The 21,488-nt window shown below is 39.5% G+C and overlaps 1 protein-coding gene across 4 annotated transcripts in view; it reads right to left on the reverse strand.

Moving 5' to 3' along the window:
• Positions 1 to 19,388, reverse strand: part of RNF17 (ring finger protein 17) — a 42,997-nt gene extending 23,609 nt beyond the window's left edge. Inside the window, exons 1-15 of one of the 4 annotated variants that reach the window (XM_069014163.1) lie at positions 19,359 to 19,388; positions 16,477 to 16,563; positions 15,778 to 15,869; positions 15,043 to 15,101; positions 14,028 to 14,083; positions 12,665 to 12,764; positions 11,682 to 11,762; positions 10,182 to 10,279; positions 9,217 to 9,388; positions 7,801 to 7,877; positions 5,427 to 5,501; positions 4,189 to 4,280; positions 2,514 to 2,675; positions 1,740 to 1,932; positions 1,142 to 1,307 (exon numbers count right to left, since the gene is read on the reverse strand). In XM_069014163.1, coding sequence (XP_068870264.1) covers positions 1,142 to 1,307; positions 1,740 to 1,932; positions 2,514 to 2,675; positions 4,189 to 4,280; positions 5,427 to 5,501; positions 7,801 to 7,877; positions 9,217 to 9,388; positions 10,182 to 10,279; positions 11,682 to 11,762; positions 12,665 to 12,764; positions 14,028 to 14,083; positions 15,043 to 15,101; positions 15,778 to 15,869; positions 16,477 to 16,553 — 1,500 coding nt within the window. In that variant the 5' untranslated portion in view covers positions 16,554 to 16,563; positions 19,359 to 19,388. Of the gene's footprint in view, positions 1 to 1,141; positions 1,308 to 1,739; positions 1,933 to 2,513; positions 2,676 to 4,188; positions 4,281 to 5,426; positions 5,502 to 7,800; positions 7,878 to 9,216; positions 9,389 to 10,181; positions 10,280 to 11,681; positions 11,763 to 12,664; positions 12,765 to 14,027; positions 14,084 to 15,042; positions 15,102 to 15,777; positions 15,870 to 16,476; positions 16,564 to 16,937; positions 17,094 to 19,358 lie in introns of those variants that run through there. The other 3 variants (XM_069014152.1, XM_069014172.1, XM_069014181.1) reach the window with 3 other exon arrangements.
• Between the last annotated feature and the right edge of the window lie 2,100 nt (positions 19,389 to 21,488).

Raw genomic sequence — 21,488 nt, forward strand, 5'->3', positions numbered from 1 at the left:
ACTAAGTGTATTTAACTGTACAAAACTAAGTCAGATCAAAGGATTGCAGTTTCCACCATTTTTCACCTGAAGATCTCAGATTGTTCTGAGGAGAGCCAGAACATAAACCAGAATTGTCTTACCTGTTTCACTTCATGACTTTCACATGAATTGAGAGAGCAGAAATGGAAGCTTGTCTTCTTGTGTCTTTACACAAATGCACAACATAATTTGATCAATTTACACATTCCTGCTCTCCATGGCACCCTGTTGTATGACATTTTATCTACCCTGAAAAAGCCTGTCTGGATTTATTTCTCTGGGATCAAATTAATGCATTCCTCATTTGATTCTGCAAATACGTGCCTTTTAGACACAGAAAAAAATGAAGCACAAATAAGGAAGGCATTTTATCTACACTTGTGAAAATTGTTCCAGAAATCTCCTGAAGTTATTTCAGTCAACATCACACTGATAAAAACCTCTAAAAACTGACCAACAGTTAATACTGTCAGAAATGCACAGCTGTATTGGACTTAGTTCATTCCCATGTGAATGTGTCAAGAACAAAGCAAGCCCAAATGAAAAGTGAATACTGAAGAAAATAATACTGCAATATATATCCTTACTTTTGTAATGGGATAAAGGCTGACAGTACTTTATTTGTTGTTATACTGAAAGAGAATAAATAACATTTTTCAATAGATGGCAAAAATTTTTAAGTAACAAGTACAATCCATGAAGAGATTCTCTTAAATTTGAAGCCCTTTTTTCTTTGTTAGGATGATTTCTGAAAGTTACTACTTGCATAGTTATCAGACAGACACGAAATAAGAGGATCAGTTTCGTGATCTGTTTTTGCACTTCACAAAAGAGCATGCCTGAAGTATGAGCAGTGAGATTTAAGCCTGAAATATGCATCTGTAGTCCCACAGGCTTTTTTAGACAGACTGCTATAAGCTTTTGTTTTCTTTCCCATGAAAGCAATGCAACAGATCTTTTTACAAGAGAATTTAACTTTAAAAAAATTACCCCCTGTACTCTTGAGTTTCCTTCTGTTTATACTGGAATAAGATAATTTAAAATTACATATTTAAGTTCTTTAATATAAATCTTATGAAGAAAAGAAGTTCCTGAAATACTTCAAGCAGTTTGTACTTACCTCATTTTTGGGAACAACATCCTTCAGTGAGCACTGTACTGCTAAAGGGGGAACGGCTGCAAGCTCAGCATCAATGTGCTGGTCAGGCTTCCTCACAAACAGACAAATGTCATGTGTTTCAATAGTCTGCAGAGTAGCAGGATCAGGCCTTTCAGTGGGATCACATCTAATGTCAGTAGGAATAAATGCAGCATGAGCTTAAAAATCAAAACAACCCAAACCCAATGCCTAAAACCCCCCAAACCAAACCCCAGACTTTTAAGTCATTATTGCAGTAATTGGCATAATGTTATGTCAATAAAACAGAATTTTAAAGTCTCAGTGAAATGCATTTTTTTAAGCATTTAGTACTCACATGCTCTCTTTTACAACCCAAGTCTCAGTTAAATATTTTAATGTATGCAGACTTGTACACTTGTGAACTTAAATACAGTGCCACTTTTTCTGTGGGGAATATGTACAAAAAGAAAACCAGAGTCATTTTTTATCTGGTTATCTGCCTGTGTGAAGGTAAGGAAGGACCTGTTTCTCAGTAGAGAACTTGAATAACAACACAGAAAACAAATGCAGACAAAAAACCCTCTGTCTGTAAACATACCCTGAGAAAATCAGAACAACAGAGCTTCCAAAATCAATCAGGAATACTTTCAGCAATGCAACATCACACACTTTGTATCTTATTGGACCACAAGGCTTCTTCCTCCGATTTTTACTTTCTACAGGAATCAGTTCAGTGATAGTTCCACGGCACCACATTCCAGTTTCCTTACTCTTAATGAAAGTTCTAGCACCTATATGGAAGCAAACATAAAAGGACTAAATTCAGTATTTTAAAGTATTTCACACTGAAACTACTATTACAGTTCTGCATTGTGTTCCCCTGTTCCCATCCTCCACACAGGGTAACAGTGCTACTGCTACAATAAAGACACAAAGACAGTAAAAACCTTGTCACCGTAGCCACCAGAAGTTCCCCCCACATTCCTTTACACAGTGTCTTTAAGGCTAGCAGCTGTTTGGCTTGTATCAAGAAGTCATTTCTGGCAAACTTTTCTATACTTCTGAATGAAGTGGCAAAAAAACCCCACTGATGTATAAAGTTTACATACTTTACATCAGTTTTCTAAATCGATTATGGGTAAGACTATCAACATGTGGGTTAGGAAATAATTTTAATGATTTAGGAATGTATTACTATTTTTCATTTTGATTTCTAGAATGGTTTCTATTCAGTAAGTGAACTTTATAATGACTGCTTTACTATGTAAAGGAGTGGGGGGAGGAGAGAAAAAAGAAGGAATATGATACTAAGGAACATATACTGCAAGGTAGTATTTTAAGCTGTGTAGACCTTTGGAAATTAACCATTTACCTAGTTCCAAAATGTCTGAAGGCAAGAGATAGGAACTCTTATTACAACAGAAGTTTTCCAATTTCTTCTGCAAAGCAAATGCTTCTTCCTTCTGTGAGTATCTCCGAATATAGAAGTGGCATGGATTTATAACATGGCTTACAAACACCAATTCTGTCAAACCTGAGTAAGACATAACACAAATTCTCAAACACCCTCCAAGTGACTCCAACAAATATTATCAGGCATATGATTGAGTTTATGTTGCATTAATCATGATAACATTACCTCAAATAGATTTTAACTTTACAAGTCTGTTCATACTTGTTTCAAACTATTACCATGTTTGCTTCCTGATGAAATTGCTCTTTTGAACTACCTCCCTTATGCTACCCTCCAAACAAAAAGGCTTGAATTTAAGTGGGTAATTCAGAGTTTTTATTCCCTCTAACAAAGACATAAAAAGCTTCTAGAAAGCAAATTAGAGATTAAGGCTCCAATCTTTAAGAACAGGTATGCTAAGCACTTACCTACAGTTATTCAGTGTTAGTGCATGAAGATCGAGGCACTAGCCAAGAGATGACCCTATGTAAGACAGGACTTGTGACTAAGCATCCAAATCCTTTGTGCTGCAGGTACTTCCCTCCATTAGGGATACAAAAAACAGGCTTCTCTTTCTGAAGCTACTCAACAAAGGTTGTTAATAAGCCAGAGGGTTTTAGAAGCCCCACAACCCAATTCTTACAAGAGTATTTTATACCACAGAGCTTCTGCAAAGGGTGAACATCATCTAGATTCCATGTCACCTGCATGACTGACCAGGGCCCACTAAACAGACAAATTTGCAACATCCTCGAGCACTGCCATCTCTGAACTGTAACACATCACAGGCGAAAGACAAGACACAATCTGGCATCTGAAACAATCTGAGCAGGTATGCAGCACTGTGCTTCCAAGTCCAGGAAATGCCACATCCAGAACAGAGGCAAGCTTTCCCTTGGCCATTTCCAGCGTATAGAATGGCATCTGAATAAAAAGTCTGACTTGAAAGATTTTACCTATAAGAGGGACACAACCTCTTCTGGCCACCATCCCCACTGAGTGATGAGTCAGCTATCTTGTCTTACATACCGAATCATAGAATCATTAAGGCTGGAAAGCACCTCTGAGACCCTGAGCACCTCCTGGACACCACTCAGCAGGCTCTGCTGGACTCCTCTGTGACAGTGACTTTCAGTACCGCAGGGTCCAATACTGGATACGGTACTCCAGATTCAGACTTCCAACAGAGGGGAAGGATCCCTTTATGGACCTGTCAGCTACACCCTTACTAGTACGATCCAGGGAGAATCTGACAGGCTGAGGAACCTAACTGGTACTGCCAAATATCACAGGACAATGGCCTGGGAGAAGATTCGAGAAGCTGAGGTAACTGACAGGAAAGAATTCTCCAGGAGCCAATGCCAAACTCTGAGGGGGACTGCAGTAACCACAAGTCAAAGTAAATCATCAAAGCAGATAGTGCTTTTGACCCTCTCTGAGAGTAAGCCAGAGAACAAAAAAATATCCAAAAGGAACTGAAAGAGACACCATTAAAGAATTCATATGACCTGAACACACAGCATAATACAAGACTCAAAAATAAGATCCCACCTGACAGTGGAACACTGAAAGTATGAGGTATTAAGAAACTTGCCTTCCAAGCCATCTTCAAGTATTTCTTCTATTATGACATCAGGTGTTTCTTCCTGGTCATCAAGGATGAGAGTGTCTTGTCCATTATCTTCACTATATTTGGGAAAAATTTTATTTGGAGACAAATTAATACAATTCAGTCTGTTTCCAGAAAAGCACGAGTCAAAGCTCATGTTTTATTAAGAATGCATCACTATGTTAAAAGAACACCTCATAAGAGCTGCTAGAAATAAAATGAATCAAGTTTTTTAATACCAAGACAACATAAAACAGTAACATGACTCCTGAATCCTACAAAGAATTGTCACAGACACAGCACATATGCCTGGGCACAGTTCTGTGCAAGAGCTAGCCCCCACCTAGATGATCAGAGACCACAAGTACAAACTATTTGAAAAAAATGTCCATAACATAGTAAGATAGTTCATGTGAAAAACAAAAGGCATATCAGATGCTTTTGTACTGACAGATACTATGCACTCTTGCATGTAGGATTTTCAAATATTACAGTATGCAATAAGCCTTTTTCAGCATAATCAGTACTAACCACAACAGCCTAACAGCAACTCCATTCCATTTTCTCAAGTATTAGTTGAAGACCACAGCAAAAAAAAAAAAGTGACTAATAAAATAAAAGCAATTATAATTTTAAAAGTAAAAGGGTTTTTTCTGTTAATCTTAAATTTCTTTTGGCATTTGACACAATCAGTATTTAGACTGTGAACTGGAAATACTACAATTTCAGTATCTGCTGTTCATTTTAGAGATTAATTTACACTTACAGGTATTTCCATGCACTGAAATGATTAACATCTCTACTACATGTACTACAAACATAGTAGAGACAGCACTCAGGGACATGGTTTAGTGGTTGCCTTAGCAGTGTTAAGTTTACGACTGGACTCTGATCTTTTCCAGCCTAACAAGTTCCATGATTGAATCATTAAATGCCAACTGAAGTTGAAAAGTACACAGCATAAATAAAATCTGGATAACTTAAGCAATTCAGCAAAATATACTTGGACAAAACCCAAGTAAAACCAAAACATCAGAACTGAAACACAAACTGGACTAACTGGAATGCTGACAAATACCAGCATATAAAGATTTGCTGTGCTTCAATATACTCTTAGAATTCCATAAGCAGCAAGAGTTTTTTTAATTTAATCTCCAATAAATACTTAGCCACTAGAACAGGTAAATTACTGTACCTATTCTCTTTCATAGAAAAATACTTACTTCCCTGTCATGCCCCATTTAATCTCGCCCAAATTTTCTAATGAAGATGTAATCTCAAAAGTGTTCAGGAACAATCTCAAGAGAAGAGAACAAGTATTACAGAAGGTGACATGAATACCTAAATCACTTTGACAGTTTGAGATCTATGGTGTTTTTCAGCACAATATTCATAGAGGCGCAGAGTAAGAGATTAATTATCTACTCCAGTTTATTTCTTCCTATAAAAAAACAGATTTGGCTGCTCATTTATCTTCATGTTCATACTTAAAGACTCTTGTCTCTTGCTTTCTCCCTCATGCACAGAGTACTGTAACATTCACTTATTCATTTTTACATCCATACTCAGTTTAGTTGAATGTATTATTCTGCACAGAGAATGAGAATTTTCTTTTCTTTGTAAAAAACAGAAGTATAACTCAAGCCCAAAATATATACTTCTGTTTATTGATACACTATTAACTATTTTCTTTACCAATGAAAACCAGCAGAAACTGTTAAGCATTTTTACATTTAGGCTAATGGAACTCTGAATATAACTCAAATAAATGCCTTTAGCTTTTCTATCCAGTTTTAATTAATGAAAACTGAAATGTAAATAGTATTGAACAGTTGTCAGTGCTCCTTTCCCACTGCCACTTCAGGAACGTATCCACTCTTTCTTCTACAACGTTTATGTCTACAGCACATGCCTTAACTTCTATGCACCTCCTAGTTGTGATTTTTTTCACTTTTGGTGTCATTTTGGAGTGGCACAAGGTATGTAACACTTTCATATTTATCCTTCATCAGGTCTCCTTTGTCCCACATTCAGCTGAAGTTCTTAAAAAATTTTCCAGTACAAAAAAATTGGATTTTGTTATGTTTCAGCTTTAAGTTGGGGGAGAGTTTACCATCGTGCATTTCAACAGACTTCTCTGAAACTGTCATTCATCACTAACAGTATCTTCAAATAATGACTTGGTAGGTAGGGCCTAAGTTTTCTAAAAGAGGATTTTATAGATTGCTTTATCCATATTCTAACTCAATAACTCAATTAACATGACAGGAGAGATCCTAATTTTTGTCTAGCATTGGAAAAACCCTCCCAGGGACTGGCTGAGTCACCATCCCTGGATGCATATGGCTAAGAGAGGTATGGCTTGATCCACCTGGAGAAGGCAAGGCACCAGGGAGATCTTACAGCACCTTCCAGAAAGCCAGGCACAAATTTTCTGGCACAGCCTCCTGCAATAATTTAAAATCATTACCCCTTGTCCTAAGAGAATGTAGATTCAGACTAGATAGAAGGAATTTTTTACAGCAAGAGTGGTGAAACAGCAAAACAGGTGGCCTGGAGAGGTGGTAAATGCCCCACCCCTGGAAAGGTTTAAGGTCAGATTGGATGGGGCTCTGAGCAGCCTGATCTAGTTGAGAATGCCTTTTCTCACTGGAGGACACTTGGACTACACAACATATAAAGGTACCTTTCAAACCAAACCATTCTATGACTGTGATTTAAAAGACATGTAGACATTACACTTAAATACACAGTAAAGGTGGACTTGGTAGAGTTCAGCTAATGGTTGGACTCGGTGATCCTAATGGTCTTTTCCAACCTAAATGTTTCTATGATCCTATAAAAACTGTTCACACTTTGCATGCAAATCAACTTGCTAAGCTTCATTTCTCCATGACAGTCAGAATCTGATGATACACCCCCCCCAACTCTATTCCCAGAGTGGTTCCACATCCTGAAATATAACGGGATCCCCAATACGTTCCAAAGTAGCACCATCTTTGTTCCATCCCTTCATCATTTTTGAGTGTGGCCTTTATACAGCAGGAACTGCAGTACTCTTGACCAGCTTTATGACTAAGTTGCATAAGGTCAGCTGTATTTCAGCTATGACCCCCTTTCTTACTCATTTCTGCTACAGAAATCATCAGTCACTTCCAGTGACGATAGCACAGCAATTGGTATTTTCCACAACTTTTTTTAGACATCAGCACCCCAAAAAGCATTTAATGTTTCCTGAAGGTCCGAAATTGATTCACTAAGAAAATAATTAAGCCCTTATTCTCCCAATTTATTTCTACTTATAAGGGAAGGAGAAGTTTAGAAGTGGCAGAAGTCTATCAAGAATTTTTAAAATGCATGTGTATTTGTCTACATAGCAGCAAACTGCATGTGCTTTCTCCCTGATGCCTCACATGAAGGCTATTCCCTATTTTTCATGAGGAGTTTATACTTATGCCTGAAGTAGTAGTTTTTCAGTCAACTGAAAGTGAAGAAGCTCAATTTCTGCTGTTTAACTGTTACCTGAACAGTTTTTGTAATTAAGATAACCAGTGCCTCCTTTTACCTCCCTGTATATCTCCCGCTCCAGTCATTTACCTTGAAAGTATTTTTTCCTTTAAATTCTTCACTCTTAAGAGCTCAGCCTCAACTGGCAACTTCAAGTCATAAAGAATCTGAAATTAAGAAGTACAATCTTAGCTTCCATTACACAGAAGGTACATTATACAGGCACCCATTATCTATAGCATGACAATTTTATGGTAAAAACCCCAAGAGTTCAGCCAACAGCTAATTCTCATATGTCTTCTTCCCCTGCTAAGACCCAATGGTTGGGATTCTGTAAAGCATATAAACAGAAGTCAAGATACTCCTTTTGTTTCAAGATCTAATGAGAAAGTGCCTCTAAGTAAAGAGGCAGGCCTATGTGAGGAGAGTGGTGGCTGCCAGTTTCCCAAAAAAATCACACTGGTAAGATGGAAGTACACGACAGAAAAAAGGGAAAGATTCAACTCTTGTGGGTCAGAAGACCCTGTTTCTTCATATGGAAAATAACAAAAGGATGCAGGGTGGATGATTCTGCAAAGCACCTTTCTTCAAAGAATGAAGAGACCAATTCTTTATTCTTTTTCTCAACACAAGGACTACAAAGGCCCCAAATGAAATAATTGGGTAGCACATTTTGAAAGAACAGAAGACAGTATTTTATATAAACCTCATTTTAAATAGTAAAAGGTAGAACTCACTGACATTACCTATGCCTATGTACATATAATGCACCTGCAATGCACATTTGTACACATACATGCACACTGCCACAAGCTTTACACTGACATTAAAGAAGGTGTTACACAAGCTTATGACAGAATAAGGAAATGTTTATTCAGTGTAACGAGCCTGATGTATCCTACTGAGACTAAAAGCCTTAACCTTCAACTTCCTATACTCACTAAATACCCAGTTTCTTGGATGCTTCCTCCAAGCATCTTTCCCTCTCTGTTGCCAGACTCCACAGGATGGACCTCTGGTCTGATACAGCACAGCAGACAGCATGGGTTTCTACGAACAGCAGATATAATGGGGAGGAAGAACAAAAGTAAAGGCCTGGGCCCAAGAGGATCAAGTGAGTGTGGCTATGAATTCTGGAGTAGTTCAAGGGAGAAGGCTGAAGAGCTCAGGAATGGAAAAGGTTTGAGAAACTGAACTGATCCAAACACCACCTTTTCACTGATCACTACTGTGTCACAGTTTCCTATCCTCCATCCCTCCATCTCCTGTTTCAGATGCTGAGCTCTTCAAGGCAAGAACCACCCTTTATGCTTTATATCAGTCACCAGACTGTAACTTGTGACCAAGACCAAATACAAGTTCTGTGTCTGTGAAGAGGCAGGGTAAGAATACAATGCCCCAAAAATGCCACTACTGAAGTCAGCAAACTGGGATCACGAACTTTCAATCCAAATTTGAACTTATTCCTTAAAAATAAATTATTTCACAGTGCAAGAATGTAACTACCTTAGCAAGATCACAAGAGTTTCTTAGAGAACGTGAACATTTTAATTCCTTTGCCATCCTAATGGCACCAACCAAGTGCTTTTTCTTCTCTTCGATGACTTCCTTAGCTTTTGCAATAGTAGTACTGCAGTTGTCGATGTTCTCCTTTAATTCTGCAAACAATTTCCTTTTCCTGTATTAAAAACATTACTTTTCAGAATTCAATATGCACTCGGGTATACACACTCAAACTGGAACTGTAACACACAGCTGCCAGCCACACAATACAAAGTGACTACATCTCACACACAAGGATCATCTTCCCCAACAGTGCAAAGTAGAAGCATGGGAAATGCACTCTGTAATAGGAGAAACCACAAAAGTTAAAGAGTTCACACTGAAAAGACATTTATTAATATTAGGAGCACTCTTCCATTTAAATCTCCTGGTATTTCCAAACACATCCAACTGAAAAATAAACAGTTGGATTCTACAATTCATTCTACTAAAATAAGATCTTAAGACCACCCTCTCAGAGGCTCTTCTGGAAACCTGAGCTTTAACACCTCTCTCCCTCCAATCTGAAGATACGTTTGTGAAAATCAAGAAATGTAGTATCCTTGGGCTTCTACCAGCTTGAAAATGTGCAGAAAGGCAATTAAAAAAACCCTGCTATTCCTGCTGTTAAAATTTATCATCCACTAGTAACAGTATTAAAAAACCTCAAAATTAAGCTTTTTCAGAAAACTAACATTATGACTATAGTTTTTCTTATTTTTTAAGAGCAGAGGCACCAAAGGTAGTGTTTTCCAACCATGCACATCAGCTCCAAGATGCCACAATGAAAGGGCAAAAATGACAGACAGGTACTATAAAAGAATGCTATGAGAAAATTCTAAACAAAATTTTAATCTTCCACCTGAATTAGAAAGAAGTTCTTGATAAAAGTAACTCACCCATGCCATACTACTAAACTAGATTACTACCTTGACAGAAGAGTAATAAGTTCATCAAGTGTTCTATCTGCAGCTTCTGTAACTTTGTCTTTTTTATGCTTTACTTTCAACTCCAAGCAGTCCAGCACCTATTTTGTTCAGTATGAAATGACATGCATTATTTCATTATTATTATTCTCACAATACTACTACTTCTAAAATTCACAACAGAAACAACAAACAGTAAGACAGTGATAGATGCTCTAGCAGACAGAATGACACTAAACCACTTATATAAGCTCATTATAACCCTTTATCTTCTCTAACTTAAAGTCAGCTGGCACTGTTTGAATCCTCCTCACCTGAAGCCTTTAGGTCTATGAGTCAAGAAACAGATCTCAGGCCCACTCTATCACTTTCCTTATTTGACATTCAAACACAGCACCATACACAGATAACCCAGCATGCTGAGATTTCCATCATTTTTTAAAACTCACTGTGAGCATAAACAGAAAATACAAAAAAATTCTTCCTCTGGCTAAGCATCTGTTTTGTCACTATAGTTACATTTAATAAAGAGACTATGGAAAAAATCTCAATAGTACAATACTGTTTTGGCAATTCTCAGTCTTAGTTGAAAAGCTGTTTTAAGACCACAATTGTACCCATGAGTTATTACGTTATAGCTGCTGAAATGAGAGGTTTTTACAAGATGCTATTAGTTTAGGAATTAGGAATTCAACACAGCTTTGCTTAACAGAAAGACTGGCCACTGCAACAGAACAAGTTAGAAAGGGAATGGAGAACAGGCCTCAATGACCCTTCATGCCATACTCAACACAACAAAGCTTCTGAAATACTAAATACTTCAGTACTGTGTATCTTACAAGTAAAAGGCAAATAGACAGCAAAGACAGAATTGCAAGCTTTTCTACAGCACATTTAAGAAGTGTTAAAAGTTTAAATAAAATAATTATCACTGATAAAAAGTTCCTCAATAAAACCTATTAACACTCCCTATCCAATATTTTAGGATTCTTCCTATGTTGTATAGTTTGCATATAAATGTATTACTTGATTTACGGTTTTCTGCATTTCTGTTGCATTTTTTACTCCTGTTGCCCATGTAACATCTTTTCTACCTTTAAATGCAGAGGCACATCAGAATTAAGAAGTTAGAGTACCTGCTACAGCAAAAACAAGTTTGCTTGTTTCAGCTAGAGCTGAATTTTACCCTGATCCAAGGCAACACAAACATAGTACTTAAAAACTGGCTTGCATATGGTTCTGCTAAATGTATGCATTGACCTATTAACTCTAAATGATGCAAAAGCTCACATACTCCTTTGCAGACTACTTCTCAGGCTGTACCTAGACTTTAAAGCTCTATATTCACAGAAGTAACACGACCAGCTGAAGAACAGGTATCAAAACAAAGGCAGGAAAAGCACATTTAAATAGTGTATTAACATGTGACTACTCATAACAAAACCCTTCAATTCTAGGAGAGGATTTCATATTTCATGATTTATTTAACTGATTTTCACCCACCTTGCTTGCATCATGGAAGTGGCCAAGATTACTAACAGCTATGCCCAAAGCTTCATCAATATCTTGCCCAGTGCCGTTCTCCTGAGGAAAGGTTTGCCAAAGAATATAAAAACTGCTTGCACAACTACAAAAGAAGATGGTCTATAATCATTTGCCATTTTGACAGAGGCATTTGATGTGAGTGACTGATGAGCTATGCAAAGACTCTGAGCAGCTCCATAGAGGCCATCAGGCACAAAATACTTGGCTCACCTGAAATTCACTGAGAACATTTACACTGTAGTATTTCTGAAACAGATTCTAAATTTGGTTTTTAAACAATTTAATTGCATACTCACACATACAAAAGCCATATCAAAACAGTACATGAAGAAAAAGCAAAATAAAGTTACTGATACAGAGAAAAGAAAACATGGAAGATTGAAGTATACAGGACAATCTCCACAGAAGAAAACACAACTGTCATTGGATGTATAGTGCCTTTCCAGTCACTTTAAGATATCCACAACTTAAATTCTCCTGGTCTAAAACTTCACAAACCTCATGCAGAAAGATGAGGTTAGGAAACTTAATAGAATGTTTAAAGAGAGATCCATTTATCCAACAACCTTGTTGCCCTGAATTACTGCTTCAAGGAGGCAAGCACGAGCCTTGCAGATGCCCCAAATTTAAAAACAAAGAAGTCCCCAACTCAGATGTTGTGAAGGGGTATCTTTTAAGAAAAGCTAAATTCAAAACACATAGTTTCACAGCAGCTGAACAGAACTAATAGTCTTCAGCTACGATCTCATGGGGGGGGGTCTAAGCTGCACTCATTTTGTCAAGTTATTTTATGAACACTGGAGCTGCACATCAGTTCTGTGATGAGACAGAACAACAGCACAACTATTAAGGCTGCAGGGTTTCGTGTTTTACAAAGTGCACTATTAACTATGCATATACAAACACAAGTGAGAATTTAAGCAAATTTCATGTTAACACACCATGTCAGCTGATGGAGCTAGAGCTGATCCATCACTCAGCCATTTGTTGGAAGAAAACGGGTGCTGAACATTTTTTTCTTTGGTATTGTGATTGAAGGGCCTGGAGACAAAAAATTTTTAAAGACAAGACCAATGCATTTTAAATAAAGTATCCAACTTTCCACAAATACTTTACACACAAATATTTCAAAATCCATCATTAAGTACATACACACCTATTTTTGTAGCAGTTGAATTCACACATACAGCAGAAACCCCATAAAAAAAAAAAGTCCTTTTTACTATAATCCCCTTAAAAGTAGCTATTTTTCATTTGACAATTTTGGCAAGGCTGAACAAAACCTTAGTAGCCTCTAGTGATTCTTATCCTCAGTGAAAGTAAATGTGCAACTATGAGTATTCCAGGATTCATTTGTTGCTGTTAAAATCCTTAGAACACATGACAAATGATACCAAAACCATTTAGTGGCAACCTGTTAAGAAGGCTATTGTATGATCACCCACAGCTGCTCTTCTGCAACAGCTGACAAGACTCTCACAAAACCAGTCTGCAAAAACCAGACTTATTCCAGGAAAGAAGCCTTGTGTTGTTCTTCCTTGGCTCAGTTTGTTGCATCTGACCAACCAGGAGAGGATCTGGAGAACACTGCTGCAGAGACTGACACTCATACGTGAAATCTTGAGTTTCTATTTCACTTTGGGCAAGGTTAGCAGTGCACATTACATGCACCAAACTTGTAAGACAAATTTCCTACATCTTCCTTTCTGAACGGGTTCCTTATAAAACAGATCTGAAAGAATTATCTGTGACTATCCTTATTTGCATGAACACTAATCTCCACAGCAGTAACACTGCAGGGGGAAAGACACGCAGTCAAACACTTCCTTCAGGTTCACACTGCCTAGGCAAATAAACAAGTGGACATAATTTAGATTTGCCAGTACCACAATACTCCTAGCATCTAATCTTTAGGTAGTTGTGACTGGTTATTGAAACAGAAGGTGCAGTGGGATCAGCAGGTGGTGGTGGGAAGGAGGCACAGTCCTTCTTACTACAGCCTGGCATTTCAGCAGGTATCTCTTCCTCTGAGCCCTTATCAGCCATCTACTACAGTGCTTAAAACTTTCAGTTTCATACATTTTCAAGCCAAACCAATTTGTTTTTTGCTGCCTCTCAATGAAACGGTATTTCTACTTAATGTGTTCCCACAGTACCAGACATGCATACCAACAACATGTTAGCAAAGGTTAAAGAACACACTAAAAAACAACAGCCCAAGGAAAATGTCTGGAATCACTTACGTGGTCAAGTCTTCCCCCAGGCTGGCATTTAAAGATGTGAAAAGATTTAATAAAGGTTTACCTTGCTTGTCTTTCTGAGCTGCTGCCACACAGTCCAAGCTTAAAGTTTGTCCTGGTCTAAATTCAGAAGCGAAAAGGAAATCAAGTTCAAACACAGGGTTACAACCAAGTCCCAGGAAAAGGTGTTCTATAAACCTGTTTTCACCTTCAGTACCCACCCCTGCCCATCATTTCAATGAGACCAAGCTTCAAAGTAAGTGCTGTCAAATTGTACAAGGGGAGGTCTAAGGAAAGAGCTTCCGAGTATCTATAGCCATCAGTGCACCTTGGTGATAAATAAAACGCATTCCAAGTAAAAGGAACCCAGATTTTCTGTTTGCACTTAGTATTTTCCACATTATTATGCAAAACTCGTAACATACTGGACTGCTGAACTGGATTCTAAAGTGTAGCTTTTCAATACAGCTTAATTGCAGGGCTTAAATGCCAAAGATCTGACTCATTTGTGTTTTGTGACAAAGGCTGAATCTGAATTTTGTAACAGAGAAAAAGGCATTTCATGTTTGTCCAAAATACTAGTTTCTGTGAAACAATGGCATTAACATGTCACAGCACAGAAGGGTCACATGCAAGGCATTTTTTTTAAATGCAGAAACAGAAAAACTCGTAACTTATGCACTACTGGGCAAAGTGAAGTTGGATTTTTTGATATCTTTTAGTCTTTATGTGGGAGCAGACAGAAAATGTACATATTTATGAGATGCTTTCTTGCACACTGTGTGCACACAAGAGGGTGGAACAGATCTGGCAACATGGGGCACTAATAAGAATTGTGAATATACACCTTCCTAACCGAGGCTTTGGAGATCTGACATGCACTACACAGCAACACTGTGTAATGAGAAATGATAGCAAGCACTTGCTGGGGATGTAGGTGGTCATAAAGCACAGGCCTTGAGCTCAGAGGGGACCTGAGCCTGCTTTAATCACTCTCACTGAAAATGCACAAGATCCTATAACATTGCTACTTCAACCACCACAGTGACTATTGAACTGAAAGCTTTAGATCAACTTACTTCTGGAGAAGAGAAACAAAACAAATCAGTGTCTTCATCTTTCCCATCACCATGCAACACTGTAAAAGCAAGCGAAGAAAAAAACCACTCCTGTAGGGCCATCCTAATCCATGAGACAATTAGGAATACACAATCACTGGTGTAGTCTTCTAAACAGAATTCACTGAATCAACAGGAATTAGAACCCTGACTTTTTTTAATGAGAGAATTTAAGAGCTAGGAACAGAAGTCCAGATAAACAGATATAAGACTTAGCTGAGAATTACAAAGACTGACTTGTGTGTGCTGATTAGGGCATTATCTGTTATCATTAGCTATACTATGCTGCTGCTATATTCAGTACAGGATAAACATACAAAAGGCAAAAAGGCAAAATCCCCCACACATTCAAAAAGCACAGTTAAGTACAGGAGAAAATTGCTTCATAAACACCAATAAATACTGTGCATCCCATACAATTTTTCAACTCCTAGAAAAAGTTACTCATGCAGAAAAACCCAGAAAAAGAAGGTTTCTTTTAGAACAAACTTGTCAATCACTTTGTCAAGAAAAACAGCAGGAGAGGAAACAAAAGGTATTGATTGTTCTTGCTACCTACTGGGTAAGTGGTAAATAAACAAGATATTAATCAAATCTAGGAGTCCATCTACTGTCCTTAACAGACAATTTAAAATATAAATTAACAGTGAATAGTGCACACAATAAAACTGTGGTAAAAAGATGCCAAAGCCTTACCTTCTGCACTAAGAGCTTTTGACATATGACACAAATTACCATTTCTCTGATGTGGTTCTGTATAATGCTCTTCTAGTCCCTTAGGAGATTGCCTTCAGAGGTAAAAGCAAAGGTTTAGGATCATAAGGAATATTAGTAAGAAACTAATTCTTATTTCCAGCTCTCTTAGAATGAAGCTCATCCACTTTTACCAACTGACATTAGGAAGAAGCTGCAATTAACAAAACACACCACAAAAAATTTGTTACCTTCTCTTAACTGGAGAAGTACTTTAGCTCTGTGACACTGAATTTGTCATTCATAAAGGTGATACTACAGCTGTTAGGTATGCCTTATTTCAGCTAACTAGAACCAGCATGAATAAATTGTTACGTAATTAGTTTTAATCACATTCATGCTAGTTATTTAAAATACATTGAATAAATTGACAGTGCCAGCTCATTAAAAATACATACAGACCAATATGATACAGTATCTGACAGCATACCAAATTGCATTTAAAACTTCTCTTTCCAAGATCCTACTCTAAATACTGAAACTTTTCACTAACTGCGTGTTTTACTCACATACGTAACACATAAAAACAGACTCACTTGCAACCCTGCAGAATACAAACATTACTTTCTACATTTTCTCACTTCTATTTCCTGGCAATTACACTGCCAGAGCTTAAAAATATTAACATCAAAATTCACATACCTCACGCGTTTCATTCTACTTCTGGGAAGCTCTTTATTACTATCAGCCAACAAGAAGAACTCTTCCTTCCCACTCATGGTGCCTGACCTAAAAAAAAAAAAAAAAAAAAAAAAAAAAAAAGCAAATTCCTTACAACACAGTCCAGTTCATCACTTGAGCCAATACTACAGGTTCACACCACTTTGCGAATAAAAAAATGAAAGCGGCAGACACAAATATCATATCAAGTATGCACCTAATTCTTCCTTGAAAAGCAAATCTCCTAAATGCAACAGACCAGCAGCCTGCTCTGCACTGCTCAGCTGCTCCACCCCGACCCACCTGCCACTACTGGTCCTCAATCCTCCTTCCCGATCACGTATCCTCAGTACGGTGGTATCTCCATACTCTAGGATCACGCCCTGTCTGCAATCCCCCACATATCCTGACCCCGAGTCCATTCCTTGAGGACTGCTACCGACCTCACCACCTTCCGTGGGTTGCGTTTTGGTTTTTTTCGGCTACTGTCCGAGAGGTGCCCCTTCCCCGCAGCGCTGCGGGCGGGCGCAAGGACGCGCGGCTCCCGCGGGCCCGAGGCGCGCCGGCCGCTTGCGCACCGCGCCCGCTCCTCGCGCCGCCTCACGGAGCCCCTCGCGCGCCAAAATGGCCGCCGGCTCGGGGCGCCTTTGGAGGCGGCCGCAGCCAATGGCGGCCAGGCGCGAGGGGCGGGGCGGCTGCGCCCGGCCGGGTTCCTCCGCCGTGGGCCGTGGGAGTGGAGGCCGTGCGGTGGAGTGTGTGCAACACCAGCCAGGTGTCAAGCCCCACGCAGACCCTCACTTGCTACCCCACCAGTGGGATCGGGGAGAAAATCGAGAGAGTAAAACCCATGGATTGAGGTGAAGACGGTTGAATAGAGAAAGCAAAAGCCACGCATGTAAGCAAAGTAAAGCAAGGGATTAATTCACTGCTTCCCTTGGGCAGGCAGGTGTTCAGCCATCCCCAGGAGAGCAGGGACCCATCACATGCAATGGTGACTTGGGAAGACAAACGCCATCACTGCAAACATCCCCCCTTCCTCCTTCTCCCCCCCAGTTTCTACACTGAGCATGATGTCACACGGTCTGGAACATCCCTTTGGTCAGTTGGGGTCACCTGTCCTGGCTGTGTCTCCTCCCAACCTCCCATGCATCCCCAGCCCCCTCCCCAGCCTGGCAGTGCAGAAGCAGAAAAGGCCTTGGCTCTGTGCAAGCCCTGCTCAGCAATGACAAAAACATCTCTGTATTATCAGCACTCTGTTCAGCACAAATCCAAAACACAGCCCAGTACCAGCCACTGTCAAGGAAATTAGCTCTGCCCCAGCCAAAACCAGAATACTGGACTAGAAGCCATTAAGTCCGTGCTTTGGGGTTACTTTATTCTGCATGCATTCTTGCTACTCTCAGAAGAAGTAAGAGATGTTTTTGCAGTGTTTTGCCACTCGTGTTTTGGCTGTCACAAATGTAGCATGATACTCTCCAGCTGTGTGTTTAAGCATCTCTAGTGAAATATGGTTACGTTTTAAAATTAAAAATACATTGATTTTCCCCTACTGATGTCCAGGTGTTAAAAAGATAAGATACTTGTTGGTAGAATTGCCCTGTTAAGGTTTTGGGCTCGATATGCTCAGACCCAGGGGGAGGCTACCAAATCTTATCAAGAAGGATGTACCACTGATAGTGGGCACAGGGAATGCTGAAACACAAACCTTACTCAAGGTTTTCTTAATAACAGGGTGTACTGCAGTTGGTGTGGCCAAGGCAAACTATTTTTGTGGAAAAGAGCCAAAAGAGGAGAGACTACAGTCCTGTCTGCTGAAAGGGCAGGAGAAGAATTTCAGGGGTAATAAGGAAGAAAGCATGCAGAAAGAAGCAGTGAAATTCAAAAATTATGCAATTCTATGGAGTAGGGCCTCATCTACTTTTTGATAAAACACCCAAATCAAACAAGTTTGCTTTGGTTTTGTTGACCTCCACTTGAATGAGCCTGATGAGTGTGTGAGGGGTAGAACTTTCCAGAAATTATCCTCAAACTGACCTGCCTTGTAAATAATTTCCCTCAGAAGGGAACAAATTAATCATCTCTCTCTCTGTGTCTCATAAGAGCTAAATCCCCTTCTCCTGCTCTATGAATACCCATCATCTTTCCTCTCCTATTCTCCAACTACTTTTTGCAATGAAGCTAAAATCTCAGATGTTTCCTCAACATGTATTTAGCTGTGGAAATTGCTTCCTCTGCTTCAAATGTGAGGACAGGCTTATGCACCCAAAATTTTGTCTTAACCTTCCTTATTCTGTGTTAATTCCCACTTAAAAGTTAACTCATAAACAGCTTCTTAAGAACATAATGAATAACAGCTGAGGAGTAAAATGTAGGATTGGTGATGGCAGACCTGCTGTGGATGTAGCAGAGAAAGGGAAATGATAGAAAGGTTTGTCTTGAATAGAGGTCTGAATGCAATTTTAAACCAGGAGAACATGATTGTCTAAAAAGCAGTCTAAAAACCTAAATTGTCTAAGCCAGCAGAATATGATTGTCCAACTAGCTATGAGAGGGCTAATTAGGCCTAATTAGCTCTTTGGTAGGAAGACAGCTCATCCTTGCTTACATTTTAGTTCCATTTAATAAATAAGTGACCCACAGCAACAAATGCTTGAGTTATAATTTTCTGCTTATGAATTGCGCCAAAATGAAAAAAAAAAAAAAAGCTTCACATTCTGCTCTCCAAGCCTTTAAAAAGAATTAAAAAGGTATAAATAAAAGTTATGTTATATATCATGGATGTATTATGGGTTTTTATAGCTCTGTCAGCCTATATCTGAGAGAATAAACAAACATACACATCATCCCTTCAGTTTTGCACTCACACCACTGTGAAAACCTGAAGACAAAACCGGCAGCTCGGTTAATCATTCCTAAAAAAGCAGCAGGTTTCCTGCAAGGAAGGAACGCCTTGTGTCCGTGCCATTAGCTGCTCAGAGAGCAGCACCGATGTTCCCTGGTGATACGCGGTGGCGTTTCAGCAGGAGGGCCGGTGTGTCCCGCGTGTGTCCCCACGAGGTGGCAGCATGGGCTAACCCTGGCCGCGCTCGCTCGCCCGCCGGCGGCAGCGGCACCTCGGCCGCGGCACTCGGCGTGGTGAGAAGTGCGCTGCGATTGAAGGATGCTGCTGGACAGACTGGCGGCTTGGGTGTGAACTCTGCAGTTGTATTCTAAAGTCATAGTCAAATGCAGCTTGAAAAGATGTATTAGGTCGAAACGACGCCGTGTAGCGCTACAGGCTGGGGGAAGACTGGAAAGCTGCCCAGTAGAAAAGGACCTGGGGGTGCTGGTCAAGAGTAGCTGAACATGATCCAGCTGTGCCCAGGTGGCCAAGAAGGTCAATGGCACCTGGCCTGGATCAGCAATGGTGTGGCTAGCAGGACCAGGGCAGTGACCGTCCCCCTGTACTCGGCACTGCTGAGGCCACACCTCCAATCCTGTGCTCAGTTCTGGGCCCCTCACTGCCAGAAAGACATTGAGGGGCTGGAGCGTGTCCAGAGAAGGGCAACAGAGCTGGGGAAGGGTCTGGAGCACAAGTGCTGTGAGGAGCAGCTGAGGGAGCTGGGGGTGTTTAGCCTGGAGATAAGGAGGCTTGGAGAGACCTTATCACTCTCTACAACTGCCTGAAAGGACGCTGTAGCCAGGTTGGGGCTCTTCTCCCAAGTAACAAGTGACAGAACAAGAGAACACAGCCTCAAGTTGCACTGGGGAGGTTGAGATTGGACATAAGGAAGAATTCCTGCATTGAAAGGGTGGTCAAACATTAGAACACACTGCCCAGGGAGGTGGTGGAGTCACCATCCATAGATGTGGAGACCGAATGTGACACATAGTGCTGTGGTCTAGTTGACAAGGTGGTGATTAGTCTGAGGTTGGAGTCAATGTTGGAAGTCCCTTCCAACCTAAATGATTCTATGATTCTATTCGATGATTCTATGTTTTCTTGATAATCTTTCCAGCCATCTGTTATTTCTTCAAATGCATAATTGCATCTTCCTTTCTCATTGTCTGTGTCATGCCTTTTCTCAGCAAAAATTTCTGCTTTCAGAATTTAATTAGTAAATGCACTAAAACTGTCCAGTTTTAATTTTTTTTTTTTTTAAATTGTGGTTTAGATGATAGGTTCTGCAAGTGTGTATCTTGGTTATTTGGTATGTAATTGCTATTAGATTTTTTTCTGTACTATGGCTATGTGATTAAGTGTTAAGCAGAAACAGTCTTCCTCTAGATGCCATGTGAGGGGTTCCATGTGTGTTTGGAAAAGGAAGGATACCTGTTACCTTAGTGCAGGCAGGGGCAAATGACACAATTCAGTAAAGTTTGTAGGTAGGGGTTATGCAGGTGTATTGGAAGTATGATTTCATAAATTGCGTAACATTAACAATTGAAGGTTTACACATTAGATGAGTAAAACATTGTGGTGTCCTAACATAGACATAATGATACCTGAGGGAACTGTACTTAATCTTAACTCCTTGCCCACAGTTACTGGCTCACAGTACTTATCTTTCTGAAGTATCACAGATTTAAGTAATTTATACTGTGAAAGAGATTTGACTTTTCATGTTCATCAGTTTTTTCATTGCCAGTACGTACTTTTTTGATTTCTCTATCTACTCAATGTGCAAAATTTCTGCTCTAATAGTGCAGCTGGTATTTTCTTCAGTGAAGTTTATATCATGACAAATAGTTAATTTTTACAGCTCTAGTGTCTGGCAGCAGTCACTCAAGTAAAAGAGTTATTGCTTACTTATCTTCATTTACTACATTGCTTTTATCACTGTGCCTAAAATTACTTTTTATGACCAGTTAGTGTTGACCTAAACCTGTTCTGCTGCTGAAAGGGTTGCTCTTGCATTTTTCTTGTCCCAGGTGTGTGTTCACCCTGTCCTTGTGGTACCACTAGTGTTTCTGGCACCACACTGGATGGATCAGTGAGCTGGATGTATAGGTTG

This window comes from Aphelocoma coerulescens, chromosome 1, assembly GCF_041296385.1.
Source record: "Aphelocoma coerulescens isolate FSJ_1873_10779 chromosome 1, UR_Acoe_1.0, whole genome shotgun sequence".
NCBI classification, from domain to species: Eukaryota; Metazoa; Chordata; class Aves; order Passeriformes; family Corvidae; genus Aphelocoma; species Aphelocoma coerulescens.